Raw genomic sequence first — 17,927 nt, forward strand, 5'->3', positions numbered from 1 at the left:
AATAATAATAATTACATCACATTATTTTTCTTTTAGAAGGGAAAGTCTTAGATCAAAAACTCCAGCAATTATGGCCAAGTTACAGGAGGACATTTTCTATTCTGTGGATGTACCTCATAGTTTATAATTGTCTATTTGGCAGAAGATTGTACTGGTACTGGCTTTAGATTGCTTAAAAAATTTGATGGTTAAACCTCTGCTGTATTCCAGCACTATCAACATGTTCCGATTGCGTGTATATTGGGTGGGGCTGTTGCATGCCTCGGAAACTTGTTCTGTATAAAATGCAGCCTAGAAACATTAGTTCTGCATCATGAATACTAGGAGGGGCAGTCATACAGAAGCATCGGCCTGATCACCACATTGTAAAAGAGAAGTTTATCAAATGAGTTGGACAATATTAAATAGTTACAAATCATTTATCACTGATGTTTACAAATGGAGTGGGTTTCTGACAGATGCTACATTCTTTTCTCTTACAACAGGAATATCATATAAATTTTCCAATCTATTTAAATTACAAAATGAAATAACTACGTTGGCAGCTAGAGTTTCAAATATTCGCATTGGTTAAAATAGGCACTACCTATGAACTTTTCTCTTCTTTGCTTGACTTTTATTAAAATCAACATGGTATTATTTGCTAGAATCTAATGACTGAAATCAACTCAGAATTGACAGAACACTGAGCGATAAAAAAATTGCGGGCTATAGTGGCATTAGTAACCAAAGTGGCTCGAACCAATTGGATTGAATAAAACTCTAGTAGCCTTCACAGATTCATTCCTTCTGGTTCAAAGGCCTTGTACTCTTTTGAACACTAATACCTTGATTTTCTATGTTTTCCCCAACTTCTACGGTACTGTCCCTTTGTACCAACTTTTTGATGCAAGCCTTGTGCAATAGGACCCAACCACAGGTGGGTTATGAGCCCTCCTCAGTCTACAAAAGTGGATGCATATGATCTTGATGGGAGAAGGTACAACCGTAAATTAACTTATCCTGGAAGTCATTGTTTGAAAAAAAAAAAATGAGATGGTATTCTCATAAAACAAACCTCATATTTGAACTTCGTAACATTTATTCATTTGTAGTTTCTGACTCGTTGCCATAGAGAACATAAAATGATTTAAGAAATATTATAAAAGTACTTGTTAATTTATTATGAGTTATTTAACTCTTTATAAGTCTTAATTGATAATACTAATAATATTGTGTAGAGATTAGTGACCGTTAATCAATAGTTATTCAGATATCGTGAGATGCGGTCGGGTGTGATGTAGGTTTCAGAAAAACATTTTCTTTATCTTTATTCTTTTGTGGGCACTCTCAACACGACACGCAAGGATGGCACAATTACACCGAAGACAAACACTTTGAGCCCTGAAGATGATCTCAATAAAAGATCGAAACGTTGGCACGATAAAGAAAATGTTTTTCTGAAACCTACATCTCACCCGACCGCATCTCACAATATCTGAATAACTAATAATATTTACGCTATTTACTTAATTATTTTTAAGGCCAACTTTATCTAACCATTCTCTTGGACTAGTATTTAGGAAAACTAATAAATAATAAATATACAAAAATTGAACAAAAAACATTTATTACAGTTTTAATTTAAAATAGTTTTCAAGTATAATGTATTTAATTTTTATATAATGGGATACTTTACTACAAAAAATTAATCGTAATTACAAATGTCAATGTCATAATCGATCAATAATACAAGTTTGTAATGATAGCATTGTTTACAGATATTCTTATGTATTATGGAGAATATTGAGGACAAAATTTTAGACCGTGCGGTATGTGACTGATATAAATGCATCGACAATAGTCAACTTATATACTAACCTTGTCTTTCTTTAAAGAAGTATTTTTGTGAAGATTTAAAGTGACTTCGTCAGCAAGGTTTTCCAACAATGGCAGTTGATCATAATAAAAGCATAAACTTAAAAACGCTTAGAATACAACTGATATGAAAAAAGTATTTTTTAAATATTGTTTAATTTTATTTTCGTTTTAAACATTTAATGTTTTGAACGCAATTAAAGTTTTGCGACTGAATATTACGTTATTATTTTAAGTATACTAATATAATTGAAGTTGTTTAAGTTCTATATGAAATATTCACTTAAACTTCCACAAATTGAAAAAAGATACAATGTTTATAATCCTTTGTGCTAGGAAGGATTTAATAGAATTCAATATTATTGATTAAAAAAAAAGATGCGTTTTATTGTTGTACTGGAGAAATAAAATCTGAAAATCTGCACAGCATATTGCCCAGAATTGATGTCTTAACTAAACTTAGTTAAATTCTAGGGGTTTTCTCAATTGAGGAAGCTGCACAGTACTCCTCAAATTTCTTTCTGATTTCGGCAGGTCTCTTTACCGGTGATAAAGATGTCGGAGACATCTGGCGGAGGATCTCGACGTCATTGAATAAAACTTGGGCACCCCCTCCTGCAGTTGGTATGACATCGCCCTATTAAAATCCCATTTTTATTTTTAAGAAAAAACTACCAATTGCAGAGAAATGTACCTTGTAAAGCCTGGTTTCCAAATCGCCTTCACTATCCTGCTGTTGTGTCAGGAGGCAATATTTGCTGGCATTTTCTGTAACATCTTTTGCCACAGTGAGCTTTGTCACAGATTTCTTCTTCGCCATTGTTGGCTGCATCAGGGTACCAATTGGGACTTGGTGTTTGGGCCGGTGGTCGAGCCAAATGTCATTACCTGCTGATTTTGACCTCCTGTGTCTCCTGTTTGAAACCGCTACCTGAAATTGAGTTTTTAAAATATATCGTTTAAACAAAGATTTGAGGGAAGGTTACCTTCCGTGAAATCTGTCTTGGTTCTGAATGAATAACGCTTAACTCGGTACCTACTGGATTTGTTAAAGTTGGAGACTGCGTCGTTAAAGCTGGACAAGGGTTCTGTTGAACTGTGCTAAGCGTTTTCACTGTCTCCGATTCGGATGGTGGTTTTTTTTTAGTTATTATATCTGATCCTGAATCAGACATGTCGTCAGTTGCTAAAATCCTTTTAACAGCTTTTAACTTTTTCTCCTTATTCCTCATTTCATACTGGAAGTAGTTTTTTTAAAATCAAGAGTTAATTGCTTTTAGTTTTATCATGGATAATTTAATATTAATACAGTCAGTGAAAACACACTAAAGTGACAGGCACTTGACCACTCTACTGGGTCTGAAGAGTACTTGCGAGAGTGGGTAGATCCTATAGTGTGATCTAGTGCCGATTCAGACAAGAAAATGAAGGACAGATTTTGTCAAAGTTCACCTATTTCTTAGGGTTGAGTTTGAATGTTCAACTTGAATGGAAAACCAAAATGGGGAAGTTTTGGCAAGATGACCAAATAATAGTGTTAGAAGGATTAATATATAAAAACAAATGTTAGAATTTCTCAGTAATCAGCACTTTTCCACAACTAACAAGACAGGGCTATCACATAGTGAGAAAAGGACAGATACTATAGTTTACTCTATGCCAGGTATGTACTGCTTTTATACAGAACAGCCATTAATTTTCCACACTTTAAGAAATACCAGAAACAGTTGAATGCGAGGCTTAAATGTTGTTTGACTTCTAGTAATCCCAGAAATAAACTCAATTCTCTTAGCCGATTCACTTTTATTAAATAATAAACGAATAATTAAATTGGAAAACACTAAACATTCATTGAATGGTAATTCATTAACATATTTCAAACAATTCAACTGTTTATGTTAAAAGATTGTGTGCCTTCTGCAGCTCACATGTGAGTAGTAAATTGAAATTACTTTACTGCAAATAAATAATTTAAGGCTTTAACAATACTAATCAATTTGGATTTAAAAATAAAATACACTGTAGCAACAAGACTGGCATGGAGATGTCACATACAATATTTAGTTAATCATTGTTTTTATTGCAGTGATAATAAAGATATATTATTTCTACCAATCATGTCTTTTTATTTACATACATTACCATTTCCTCTTATTTTTAGTTTATTTTTATTTTAGATTTTTAAATAAATGTTATCTAATTTTGTCCCAACTTTCAACAATAATTATTTCAAAATGGCAATAAATTTTTCTCCTTTTCGTTCTTCAAATTTTAGAACTTAAAATTAAAAGTTTTTTTTTTACTATTGATTAAGGTTTTTAGTTGAGATAAAAAAGTCAATGGCACGAGCGGGATTCGAACCCACGATCTTCGGCTTGATACGCCACTGCTCTACCACTTGAGCTATCGTGACCTCGACCCACTTGGACACCAACTTCTCATCTCAACTACACCTTTTCAATTTTCCCTCCTTTTAGCCATTTTTCAAATAGCGTGTAATCAATTTGATTCTCAACGACAAATGAAATGGCCACAGAGAGCTTTAATGAAGGATACTTCATTTTAAACTTATTAAATTCACTAGTTTCGTGGTCCGCTTGACCAATGATTAATATCATACAATTGATTAAGGTTTTTAGGTTAAAAGTGGACCATGAAACTAGTGAATTTAATAAGTTTAAAATGAAGTATCCTTCACTAAAGCTCTCCGTGGCCATTTCATTTGTCTACGAGAATCAAACTGATTACACGCCATTTGAAAAATGGCAAAAAGGAGGGAAAATTCAAAAGGTGTAGTTGAGATGGGAAGTTGGTGTCCGAGTGGACCGAGGTCACAATAGCTCAAGTGGTAGAGCAGCGGCGTATCAAGCCGAAGATCGTGGGTTCGAATCCTGCTCGTGCCATTGAATTTTTTATCTCAACTAAAAACCTTAATCAATTGTATGGTATTAATTGGTCAAGCGGCCCACAAAACTAGTGAATTTAATAAGTTTTTTTTTTTTTTACTTTGTGTTGTTACCTTAAAAGCAGAGTTTTGACTTCGGAGTTTCCTCTCAAATTCCCGATTAAGCCGATCTTGCTCTTGAATCATTTTCTGTTTGAATTCATCCCTGAACTTTTCCTTTTCCATCTTAGTTTTGCTCAGTGCAATCTCTTTCTGACTCACCTGAAAAGTGTTAGATAAAATTTTTAATTGCTGTTTTTCTGTGCGTCATCTTCAACACACCTCTTTCTGCAGACGCTGTACATTCATTTCGTAGTCTTCTATTCTTTTCTTCATTTTTATTATCTCTGTGTCTGTGCTCATGGCTTTATTCTCTAAATTAATTACCTGAAATAAAATTCTGTTACTTCCTTGTATTATGACAAATGATGTGACAATTTGTAAACATTTGTCTGTACTTATATTATTTGATTACACTGGTCATAACTCCTTTTGTAAGTTTTTCTTTAGAGCTTAACACTGTTCTTTCATTTATTATAAATTTTGTATTGTTAAGACTTAAAACAGGAGGGATAATAGGAATGAAAATAACTCAAGATTTTCTTCTTCATAGAGAGGCAAACCAACTTGAGGGTTTTTTTGGTTTTTCTAATAATTTAATTTAATTTATTTTATTTTATTTATTTTTGTAAGTTTATTTGTAATGCTGGGCTGTATTCGAACATGACCTTTACCTTACAGTGATGAGTGCTGTGTCAATGCCTCAAACACGTGCCCATTTTCTCTGCATAGAAAATCATTGAATCATGAATATGCTTTTGGTCATATTTTGGATTCTTAAAATTAATGCTTATAGTATTATAATGAATCAAAGCAATTTACAATTTTTAGGTAAAGTGTGATTGAGATGAAAAGATTAATGCCATGAGCGGGACTTGAACCCATGACCTTCGGCTCAGTACCCTGCTGCTCTAACCACTTGAGCTATCGTGACTTCAGTACGCCCGAGACACCAACTCATCATTTCAACCTACAACTTTTTCAAATTCCCCTGTTTTTGTCTTACATTCAAATCACATGTAATTATTTGGATTCTCATCAAAGGTTCTGGTTTTGAGTCCACTAATCTTTTCTTCCCAACCACACTTTACATAAAAAATATAAATCGCTTTGATTAATTGTTTTGGTCAGCTAAGACCAATTAAAACATTAATAAAATTAATAGGCATCCATATAATGGAAGTAAATAATTTTTTGGTGAACACATCAAATTGACCATTAACGAGCATAAATTCAAAAATTTGTACCAATTCCAAGCACATGCACCCTGACCATAATACATTTTTTTCTACATAAAATTAGATATTTTAAACTTATTTTTTCTTTTTAATTTTTTTTTTTTTTTTTTTTTTTTTTAATACGAATGTTACATTCAATTGTATTTTGTGGTGACAATTTTGTGATTATTTAGTTACAGTGCCCAATTAAAAAAGGGATCGAGCCCCACTTTTCTGGTACACTGATCAGATTTGGCTTATTCTTGCGTAGGAGAGCATAAGTGTTAGATCCTAAAAAATTAGCCCTGAAGGACAGTCGTAATTCATATAGGATTCCCTGAAAATTGAATAGTGAGCGGATATATTTCTGCGCGATAGCATTGTCAAAGTTCTCCTTCACTTCCTCCAGGAGCCTGAAAGTTCATGTCCGGCAGGGATGCTCATGTAATAAGGCTGAATAGTTTCGTCCAGGACATGCTGTGTATCGTTACAGACCACTATGAGCCCATATCCACTTGTTACCCAGTGTGGCAATGGTTTATACATATTACATAGTTTTTAGATGTTTAAATTTCTGTTTGTTGAAATAAAAAAAAAATAAAGTAAAATAAAAAGCATAAAATTAATTAAGGTTTTAAGTTGAGATAAAAAGTCAGTGTCACGAGTGGGATTCGAACCCACGACCTTCGGCTTGATACGCCAACTTAAAATCTTAAGTTATCTCAACTTAAAACCTTAATTAATTGTATGATATTAATTGATCAAGCGGACCACGAAAAATAGTGAACTTAATGAATTAAAATGAAGTATACTTCTCTAAAGCTCTCCTTGGCCATTTCACTTGCTGCCGAGAATCAAATAGATTACACGACATTTGAAAAATGGCAAAAAGGAGGGAAAATTCAAAAGGTGCGGTTGAGATGGGAAGTGTCCGAGTGGATCGAGGTCACGATAGCTCAAGTGGTAGAGCAGCGNCGCACCAACGTTGATTTTCCTATGGTGCACCGAAAATTGACTTACTTCCTTTTTTTAATGTTAAAATCAAAAGAAATTGGCCTTGAGTCAGATTTAAACGCACCAACGTTGATTTTCCTATGGTGCACCGAAAATTGACTCACTTCCTTTTTTTAATGTTAAAATCAAAAGAAATTGGCCTTGAGTCAGATTTAAATGCACCCACGTTGATTTTCCAATGGTGCACCGAAAATTGACTCACTTTCTTTTATTAACGTATTCATCAAAGGAAATAAGCCTCGAGTCAGATTTAAATGCACCCGCGTTGATTTTCCAATGGTGCATCAAAAAATGACTCATCCTGTATATCTAGCCCAGAAACATATCGAAGCTAATAATACTTGGGAATAAAGAAATATAACCCTTCAAGGGCAGAATCTAATGGGTGCACAAATATTCTATCACACATCATTATACATCTAAATGCAAAAAAAAATGTGGACATGCTGAAACTAATTATGAAAAAAGTGTAAATAGTGAACTAGGATCAATTTGATGAGAAATATTCATATTTACCTTTTCAGTTTCACACTGGTATAGATTTTTTACATTGTTCAGTTCCTGAGTCAAATGAGACGAATCCCTTATCAAGTTAACAAGCTTATTTTTACCCTCAATACCTAAAAATCCTATTAATAAAATCACAGAATTGTTTTAAAGTTTGTCATGATCGTACAATTTTCTCTCAGGGCAGTTTTGATGTTTTCAAACTGGCTCATACTCTCTTCCAAATAATTGATTAAATTTGGAAGAGCTTCATTGTCGCTGATATCTATAAATCTAGTGTCCGGTATGTCTCGATACCTTAAAGAAAGTAGAAAAAAATGTTAGTCTTGAATAAAAATACATCCTTTGGAGAGTTCAAAGTGCCAACCACTGTGTAGAAAATGGCGACATCTCCCTTTTCGGTGGTTCCCTTGTGTCGCCAGCACCTTCAACAGCTGAATCTTCTTCTAAAATTCCTTGAGTCTGGATCTGGAATAATAATTTTGCAATTGATTTAGCCTCAAGATTTCTAATTGTTCTTTTAGTAGTGATTCATTTTTAGTCCATCATCCACAAAGCATTCATTACTTACATTGCTTAATCCAACTTCTCTAATATTTGATGGCATATCTTCAGCCTAAAATAGCAATGAAATTATTTTACCCGAGTCATCAGTGTGTCCAGTTAGTAAATGAATGCGACGGTATAATTACATATTAATTCATTATGTTTAGTGACCTAATTGACCATGATAATTATTTCAATTAATTATTCTTTTTATATAAGGTCTTGGTTGAGACGAAAAAGTTAGCGCCACGAGCAGGATTCGAACCCACGACTCAATAAAGTCACGATAGCTCAAGTGGTTAGAGCAAATGTATTGAGTGAAGTCGTGGGTTCGAATCCCGCTCGTGACACTTTTTCAACTCAACCAAGACCTTACATAAAAATAATAATTAATTGAAGTATAATTACAGTTGAATCAATCTTTTGTGAGTTGATTAGTTATCTGAATGGTTTATATAAAAAAGTTTATTAATATATTTATAATAATGTCTATTATTTAGTGGTTTATTTGAAGTAATCCCTCATAATAATTAATGGAGCAGCCAATAACCGCAACTAGACTACTAAGACAATGCCTAGTGATTATACGAAATACTACATGCGAGTATTGAAAGTAAAAAATAGTTAAATTTTAATTATTGTAAGTACTGGAGTTTATAATAATTAGTTCAATACAAATTCAGGCGGCTGAGTTTACTTACACTAACAGCATCTTTTCTACTGTGTAATGATACAGATGACATTTGTTCTTCTACATCTGAATCGCTGTTCTAAAATAAGCACACTACTAGATGAAATACTTCGCCATTAAGTATATTTTTGTACAGTTTTGTTTAAAAATATACAAAATAAGCCACATTTTTAAATGGATTAAATTAAAAATAAATATATAATAATAAAACACTTTTGTGTTAATTATTAAATTTAATACACAACTAACCAATAGTTAGAGAAATTTTGAATTATCTCTGAAAATAATTATTTGTTATGGAAACAAGTTTCCTGTTCCATAAGTTCCAATTTCAATGTCTAATTTTGATCATGAGTCAAGTAGTATTTTCAATCATTTATATGGCTGTTTGTTTCTTGTCTTTTCAGTCTTGTGTGGGGATTCCAAATAAGTAATTTATCCATGAAAAATCCAAGATATCACACAAGGTTATGACACAAACTTTCAAGCGAAGTAAAATTTATCAGCACCTTTCTTAGATTTATTTTCATTCCCCATTTTGTGAACCGTTCTGTTAATCCATTTATGTGTTAATTGTTGAGTGTTTGTAGAGAAGTATGCACTATGAGGAAGAATCACTGATTCAGGGAATGTATGTGTTGAAATGTTAATATGTGTAGGAATATTTGCTGTGTATACTAAAAAAAAAAGAAATGGACCAAGTATCGTTCCTTGAAAAACATCAGCCCTAATATGTACATAAGGGGAAAATTCAATCCCCTAACAGGCTTGGAAAAATTGGTCTGTCAGGTATGATCTCAGTATGAGGTACTTCAACCCGAAATTCGAAGGCCAGTTCTAAATCAAGAAAGACACCCAAGCAATGCTGTTTTTGTCCAAGGAAGGAACCAATATTGTTACACTTTAGAGGAGTTTTTCTGGAATTTTGGCAAGGGTAGATGGGGACCAATGGTCTGATAGGAACTAGGAAGATAATTTATTTGGCTTATGAAACATTTTAATTATTAAGCACTTCCATTGCAATGGAAAATAAGTGGTCCTAAGTCAGTTTTGTATAGGTATGTTAGGTAAGCCTCTGTGGAGCAAATTTTTTAATACAAGTGTTGTAATTATATCATATTCTGGAGCTTTTTGAGGAGGTAGTTTAATATTGTTGTATATTTGATGGAGTAAATGCTTTAGGAGGAGGAGAGAGAGTTACAAATCATGCTCAATATTATGCTGGTGGTTATGGTCAAGTATATCATGATGTAGAGTTAATATTGTCGAAAGATGCTCTGGAAACAATTTAGCTATGTCAGAATTTGATTTGACCTAAGTATTATCACTATGTATTGAGGGAATTGCGGTCGTTATACCACAGGATCTTTGCCACAAAAATTTGTCTGTTTTAGTAAGCGAAATAGTGTATTGTTTTTACATTTCAGCCTTAAGTTGGGCCAATTCTTGTTAGTTGATTCATCTGTCAGTGATCACTTGGATATCTGTAACGCTGCCATACTACATAATAATGGACCATTTTTTTTTCTTTCCAGTAGTCAGTGCTAAGACACCTTAACTAGTTTATTAATGACTAATTTTATAACTTACAATTTTAAAACCATATATTTTAAATAATATATTCATGAGTGGTATAAAACGTGCTACCAATAGATTATTTTAATAGACATGTAACATATTAAAAAAATGACCCCTCGTCCACAACACTCAATTTGTATGGGTAACTGGACGGTAAGTCTTCCTGAATGGAACTGGAATTAAATAATCAGTATTGGTTGATAAATGCAACTTAATTTTACCTTGTATCTCTTTCTACCAGAGGTAAAGCATGTTTTCTTTGAAGTTGTTGGAGTGCAAATTTGTACCTCCTTAGTCATCTCAGCAAATTTTAAAACATGCTGAAAACATGAAAAAAATGGAAATGGTGCACGCATTTTAACAAAATTGACAATACCATCAACTCTTCAAGATCGTCCACATGAGGTGTAATGCACAGGATCATCGAAACCTGACCCTCGCCTTCAAAGAAGTTTTTGAACAAATGTGTAAGCCGAGAATCTCTATAAGGCACCACTTTGTTCCCGCCTTTCTGATTCTCCCTCATTATTTCGATGCACATGCGTAGAGTGAGAAGTGAATTGTTGATGTTGCCAGCTTCTCGAAGGCGCTGGCCTGTATTTTTGGTTCTATTTGTCCTTTCACTACCTGCTAGGTCAACTAACGAAAGCTGGCTTATTACCATGCAGGACCTGTCGTTAATGACATTTTCACCAGTCTCATCGAGAGGAGCCTGAAAACTTAGTTGTAAACATAAATTTGATAGCTATTTGCACACTATGGTTACCTGGACGATTCGAATTGTGAAAACAGAATGGCTTCTACTTGACTCAGAATTCAAGGAGGTCTGAGCCATCTTCTTTCTTTTCTGCCCTTTGTAATACACTTCAAACGCTTCATCAGTTGAGCCAACTTCAACCTCGTTGATTCCATGTACAAACATATTATGGTTTGAATCTTCTCTCACAATTTTAGATTGTAAAGGCCTAATATATACAAAAATAATTAATTTCTTAGTTGTATGACAAAATAAAGCCATCAGGCATTTTTCTTTGATAGATCAAATATTGTAGTTTGGTCATGCTAGTCTACATTTCACCAGTTTAAGGACATAAGACGACTTTCAACAGATTGATACATCAGATCAAATATTACCCTTTTTTTTTCAAGTACTTTGACATGATTTTCCAACAATTGAAATGTACTAATGTAAAATTACTTTGGTTTTGGATTTTCTTCATAAATATCCTCTAAGAGATCATAAACTGTATTATTGTATATTTCAACATAAGTGACAAAAACTGCAAAACAGTTATCCTCATCCATGATGTTTATTATTCGATGGTCCCTCGTCCTCGCTGTAACATCTGTTTCTGATTCAAATTTCTCACTAAAATAAAATAAAAAATGAAGGGTAAATTTTTTTTTCAATAATTTAAAACATAATTACATTTGTTTAGATTTGTTTTTGTAGGTTGCTGAAATTTTATGTACAAGAGCTCTATCTCTATCGGCCTTGGCGTCTTCCATCGACTGGATATCAAAACTGTTCAACTTGTCAGGGACAAATGTACACTTTTTGACCTGCCGGGTAGAGATGCTGTTGAAAATAACATCCAGGCTCCTTGGCAAAATGCCGCTGTCGTGGTTAGTCCCAGTCATTGTGTAAGTTTTGCCACTCCCAGAAACACCATAAGTGAAAATGAGACCACTCTTGCCATGGAGAACGTTCTCAATACAGGGGAGGGCGACTGTTTCAAAAACTGTGCTTTGGTCAGTGATTTCATCAAAAATCTGCTTGAAAGTGTATCGGAACTCCCTCGCCTAGATTTTAAAAAGGTATTACTCAATATTCAAAATGTATATATTTCTTTTTTTAACACACCACTCCGGTCTGTCGGTTGTACGTTGGTGGTACCAGTTGTAGGTAGAATGGTGGTATGATCTGTATGCATGCTTGATCGGATGGGTTGGGTAGTGGACGCACCCTGCAGAATACTTGAATAGGTTCCTTTATAACTTTACTTCTTGATATATGGTGCCTTTTTATCCGCTTTGCTCTGGAAAAGAAATGTTGACGCCTAATGAGATTTTAACTGATAAGATTATTTGAATTGTGGAAGAATAAGAGCAATTTTGTTAATAAAATCATATATACATAATGAAATGTAATTATAATAATTAAGTCATTTTGTTAATAAACATTTCACAAAATCATAAATGCCAATACCTCTAATTGAATTACAATTTGTTAAAAATGAATAATTTCAGTAAAATTTATTGATTATAAAACAAAAAACATTTTTTATGCTGTGGTTTGTGTAAGTAGAGGTCATATAAATCTCCAGGGTTTTTGATGTTTTTGGAGAAAAAGCCAATCGTTACAGCCACTAGTGCCTCTACTTTAATTCACATTCGTTCATCACTAATCATATAGTGCCCGTGAAATTTATATTTCTATTTTCATTCAGATCAATTTCTGCAGATGTGATTGACTCAATTTCCAGTAATCTCCATCCTAGTATTAACTATAGATTTGTTCATGCTTTTAGCAAGAATTGAAAATATTGCATGAAGATATTCTTAAGTGAAAACTGAATATGTCTAGAAAAATTAAGAAATGTTAATACTAGCAACAAATAATAATAATATTAAAACACAAAAAAGAACATCTGCTATAAGTGAAGTGCATCCAAAAATGAGAAAATAACACTAATTATCCTCGGTACTGTTGGGTGAAAAGTAAATATAACTAAATATAACTCTACTCTTTACCCTTCATTGTTTTGTAATTAAGTTACTCTTTTACAATAAATTTCAGTTTTAGTGCTAAAATTACAAACTTTAATTGTTTAGCTTCTAGCAATGTTTTAAGGCATAATAAGTCAAACAAGCATCATCTGCGAGGTAAATACGAACAACTTTTTTTCTAATATTATCATAAACGGGGAAATTGAAAGGAAATGTAATGATTCTACCTCCTTCCAATACAAATTGAAGGTTTGAGTATCAATTTTGTATTTTTTAAATTCTTTATATAGATGACTGTATGTTGCATATTATAATCTGGCTGATTAAACTTAATTTATCAATGCTCGTTTGCAAGTACAGGTAGTGCTCACTAAAGCCTAGATCTCTAATCCTTCTGAAACGGTAAGAATAATTACAGTTAAGCACTGAAAGAACAGTAACCAAAGGTGATTTGAGTATTTTCTGAGTAATGATTTATCAGCTGAAGTTTACCGATACGGACTATTATGAAGAATAATTTCCTTGCCAACATCGTTTCTGTTCATCTTAGACCAATTACACGTGCTATTTTGTCTGGCAGACATGTATCTGCATTTAGCCAATTTTCAGTGGTTATTCTTCTGTGTTAAATTCTCTAAGTTAAGTTTGAAAATCACAAACCCACCAATGAAAATGGCAAAATGTTGAATCATGTTTGACATATCAAAAAGGTTTCTGGCAGACTAGAAACAAACAAACTACAATTTTTCTCTTAAGAATATTTTATTGCAATATTTTCAATTCTTAATATTGTTATAAACATCAACAAATTTATAGTTATTACTAGAATGGAGATTACTAGAAATTACTATCAATTACACCTGCATAAATTGTTCTGGATGAAAGTAGAAACGTAAATTTCATGAACACCTTGAAATAAAGTAGCAAAATTATATTGCGACAATAAACTTCTTTCTGTTAAAAATAGTGTTGCAATAAGCTTTTTTAAAAATCACTATTTATTATTGTAGTTTCATTTCTTTCTGAACAGCATAGTGCTAAAATAATTTCATCAAATTAACAAATTGAACAGGGATTCAATAAAAACATTTGTTGCGAGATTTATTGTTGAAGTCAATGGGGTGATAAAGCTGTATTTGCATCATTTCTGATCAATGGTATAATTGACAAAATAACAGACCAACTACTGAAAGTGGCAAAATGCAACACATTGCATAGAATAAGCCAGTGAGGAGAGGAAGTTGCAGATGTCCTGGTTGTTTCCGCATTTCATCAAGAGATTTTACAAAAATGTTTTCTTTTTTCTCGATAGTATTTCAACTACGAGGTTTATGAACCATCGTTGTGCTGGTGTTTTTAAAGAAAAACATCCATTTGTGAGTATGTCGAGTTTGAATGCAGGACCACTGGCTCTATAGAGCAATGACCTATAATTGAGTCATTTCTGATCACCAGTATGATTGACAAAATAGCAAACCAACTACTAAAAGTGGCAAAATGCAACACATTGGACAGAATAAGCCAGTGAGGAGAGGCAGTTGCAGATGTTCTGGTTGTTCCCGCATTTCATCAAGAGATTTTACAAAAATGTTTTCTTTTTTACGATAGTGTTTCAACTACGAGGTTATATGAACCCTCGTTGTGCAGCTGTTTTTAAAGAAAAAATCCATTTGTATGTCGAGTTTGAATGACCACTGGCTCGATAGAGCAATGATCTGTAATTGAGTCATTTCTGATCACCGGTATGATTGACAAAATAGCAAACCCACTACTGAAAGTGGCCAAATGCAACACATTGGACAGAATAAACCAGTGAGGAGAGGCAGTTGCAGATGTCCTGGTTGTTTCCGCATTTCAACGACAAAGCTTTGACAAAAATCTTGATATCAACGATTAGCACCATTGTGAAATTTATTGGTGAGCTCTGCAGAGCGACAATCCTGTAGTTTGGTCATTTTTGACCAAGACAAACTTGCTGTATTGTATGAAATCACATTGACAAATGATCTTCAAGTTGATGTGCAAAAAGCAATATTTTAAAAATCAATTGTGAGTTGATCTGAACCATTTTTTATAAACTAAATGTTTACAAACACCTGCTGAGCCATAACCCTGGATTTTAACGTATATTTTCAAAATGAAAAATTGATTAATAATAGCTGTTCAGTAAACAGTAAATATTGATGTTTTATCTCATACCACAGCCCAGAAAGATTGGACGTTGTTTACATACATCCTTGCTTATTTCTGGGTTTATTTCCATTATTATGTATTTATTTATTGTTAATTGTGTATTTCTAGCTTTCAGAACACCCTTCAAGCAGTATTTCATTTCAAAAATGAAGATTCTGCTTTGGACTTATCCACCCCCAAGGCTGAGTTTGGCGGCATACAAGACGATGGAAACATAATATAAAAGAAACTTGTTTAGTCGAGAAAAAAATTATAAATAGAATTATTTTTAACTTACATCGCGGAAGATTTCATTTTAATGTTTAATTACCGCGTCCCACCTTATGTATAAACAAAGTGCAAATTGCAAATTCGTATACAAAGACCATGTGATAACTTCAAAAGCTACTGGAGAAACAATCGATGTCTTTATCGAATAAATCTGACGTTTTGAAGGTGTAAATGAAAAAAAACTTAAAAGAAACGGTTTCTGGAAAACGGGAGACTTCCTCGAAAAAAGGAACCACGTGCTGCCTAGTGGTGTTGATCGTTATGTTCAAAAGTTTAAACTCAACGGTTTCGTTTCAGTGACGCTAGGACAACTGGACAAGTATGGTGCACCTGGTGTAACGAAACAAAACAGCAAAAATAAAATATGTATCACGATTGATGTATACCTGCTAGAAATTTATAAATTAAACAAACTGGGTACGAATGGTATAAAAATATACGAAGAATTAGTTGGATCTAAAAACTACATCAGGAACTGATGTAGAGGTCGACCTTCGTAAGGATGACAGTCTGCAGAATGAGTTACATATGGGAGTAAAACAAAAGGGATTGGTTGTCCATTTGTATCAAGGATAAATTATTGTAGAAGACAAGAAATTTAAATCAGCTTTATGCTGCAGTAATAATCAGGCTGAATTGTTTGTGATCCTTCACGCAATTATATGGCTCCAAAAGAAACATATTTCATCAGAGCACGATTCAGCAGTAATAACAGAGAAATCTATTGGCTGATACCTGACATCAGATTTCGACATCATGCTGGAAAGTAAGAATTGAGTGGGCAAAGGCGCACTTCGGGATGTTGGTAACGAAATAACAGACGAATTAGTGAAGGAGACAGCTGCAGATGGAAATGCAGTTATAAACTATAGGCTATCTTACTTACAAGAAGAAAATATAAAGATAACAGAGAAGAAATGGGAAGAGGAGTGGTACACGAGCACTAAAGGAAGAGAAAGAAATACTTTCTGATATACATTACAGGAAAAAGCTAGACTATTAAAGATGGACTACAAGCTTCTGATTGCTTTCAATTACAAAATTCTATCAATAATGTGCTAACCTGGTGCTCTAATAACATACTTGCTCTCAATGTCTCCAAATGCTACACAATTACATTCTCTCATAGGAAACAACCTTTTCTTTATCACTACACTCTCCATGATTTTCTTTTAACACGAGTTGAGGTTGTAGAGAATCTTGGTGTACTTTTGATCAAAAGCTCAAGTTTAAAGAACATATTTCTTCAATAAAAAATAGATCTATGAAGATGCTAGGTTTCAAGCTCCGAAACACCTATGAATTTAAAAATCCTCTATGTTTTGTCCATCTTTATACAACTTTAGTACAACCCATACTAGAATGCGCTACACTGTTTGGAACCCATTCTATCTAAATTATCAAAAAATTCTTCTATCTGTACAAAACAAATTTTTAAAAAAACTTTCTAACTTAATCTTCCTCTGAACTCTGCCTACCCTGGAATCTGCCCTGAATTTAAACTTTTTGAACTGGCACTAAGAAGGGATTACTTTGATATTGTTTTTGTATTTAAATTATTAAACAATCTCATTGATAGTCCTTCTCTCCTCTCTCAGCTACAGCTACACATCCCTTCGCACTCTCTTAAAACCCACAAACTATTTTATATTGAATTCCAAAGCTCTAACTACATGCTCTTCTCCTCTACACAGAATGATGATCAAGAGTAACAACATCTGCAATAGCATTGACTTCTTCAATAGTTCTGTGCAAAACCATATCCTACAACCCTACTTTAGTTGAATTTTCTTACCAGTTTATATTTTTTTAAAATGTTTTTATATTTCATACTGTTAAAAATGTATTACAATTTATTTCATTTACTGGTTCACCTAAATCTTGCTCTCTAGTCTTATTAAATATCTACAATAAAGATCATTTTCGTTAAATATGTACCTACTATTGACAATATACAATAATATTATAGTTTCAATTGACTTTCAGCTTTATTTTGTTTCCTTTGCCTTAATTTGATTAGTAATAATGTCTTTCATTTTTGTATTTGTTCAGTTTTTTACTCTTTAATTGTATTTTTATATTTATCATTTATATTTACCATTTATAATATTACCATGTATATTTGTCCTTATTCCTTTTATATATATTATTTGTATTTTTGCATACATTATTTTGTATATTATTTTTATTTTTTGTTATTGTAAAACGTCTTTTTATAGTGGATTTCGATCCATAAATAAACAAATAAATATAAACTAAGCTAACTCAGATACTAACAAGACAGAAGAACTAGATATTACTTGAACAGATTTCATATTAT

The 17,927-nt window shown here is 32.9% G+C and overlaps 1 protein-coding gene across 4 annotated transcripts; it reads right to left on the bottom strand.

The window, feature by feature from the left end:
* Nucleotides 1-1,625: 1,625 nt before the first annotated feature.
* Nucleotides 1,626-16,849, bottom strand: LOC106667688 (kinesin-like protein KIF23). 4 transcript variants are annotated; one of them, XM_014395785.2, is made up of 17 exons: nucleotides 15,615-16,849; nucleotides 12,279-12,453; nucleotides 11,844-12,217; nucleotides 11,613-11,783; nucleotides 11,181-11,379; nucleotides 10,791-11,126; nucleotides 10,636-10,734; nucleotides 8,847-8,915; nucleotides 8,171-8,215; nucleotides 7,967-8,067; nucleotides 7,769-7,896; nucleotides 7,609-7,712; nucleotides 5,084-5,188; nucleotides 4,877-5,023; nucleotides 2,898-3,095; nucleotides 2,552-2,788; nucleotides 1,626-2,494 (listed from the first exon to the last, which is right to left on the bottom strand). In XM_014395785.2, exons 1-17 carry the CDS (start codon nucleotides 15,629-15,631, stop codon nucleotides 2,321-2,323), a joined length of 2,679 nt encoding a protein of 892 aa, XP_014251271.1. In that variant the 5' UTR covers nucleotides 15,632-16,849; the 3' UTR covers nucleotides 1,626-2,320. The 4 variants fall into 4 exon arrangements, with proteins under 4 accessions (XP_014251271.1, XP_014251270.1, XP_014251272.1 ...); XM_014395784.2 differs by having other exon boundaries at nucleotides 2,844-3,095; XM_014395786.2 differs by lacking the exon at nucleotides 8,847-8,915 and having other exon boundaries at nucleotides 1,627-2,494; nucleotides 2,844-3,095; nucleotides 15,615-16,847.
* Nucleotides 16,850-17,927: the final 1,078 nt, after the last annotated feature.

This window comes from Cimex lectularius, unplaced genomic scaffold (genome assembly GCF_000648675.2).
Source record: "Cimex lectularius strain Harlan isolate CLEC.00 unplaced genomic scaffold, Clec_2.1 scaffold70, whole genome shotgun sequence".
In the NCBI taxonomy this organism is placed as follows: domain Eukaryota; kingdom Metazoa; phylum Arthropoda; class Insecta; order Hemiptera; family Cimicidae; genus Cimex; species Cimex lectularius.

Excerpts from the sequence above, each read along its gene's own strand:
- LOC106667688 (XM_014395784.2), bottom strand. Across the intron at positions 10,735-10,790 it reads ACGATCTTGAAGAGTTGATG|CATGTTTTAAAATTTGCTGA; the intron begins GTATTGTCAATT and ends TCATGTTTTCAG. Across the intron at positions 8,916-10,635 it reads CTGGTAGAAAGAGATACAAG|AACAGCGATTCAGATGTAGA; the intron begins GTAAAATTAAGT and ends TGCTTATTTTAG.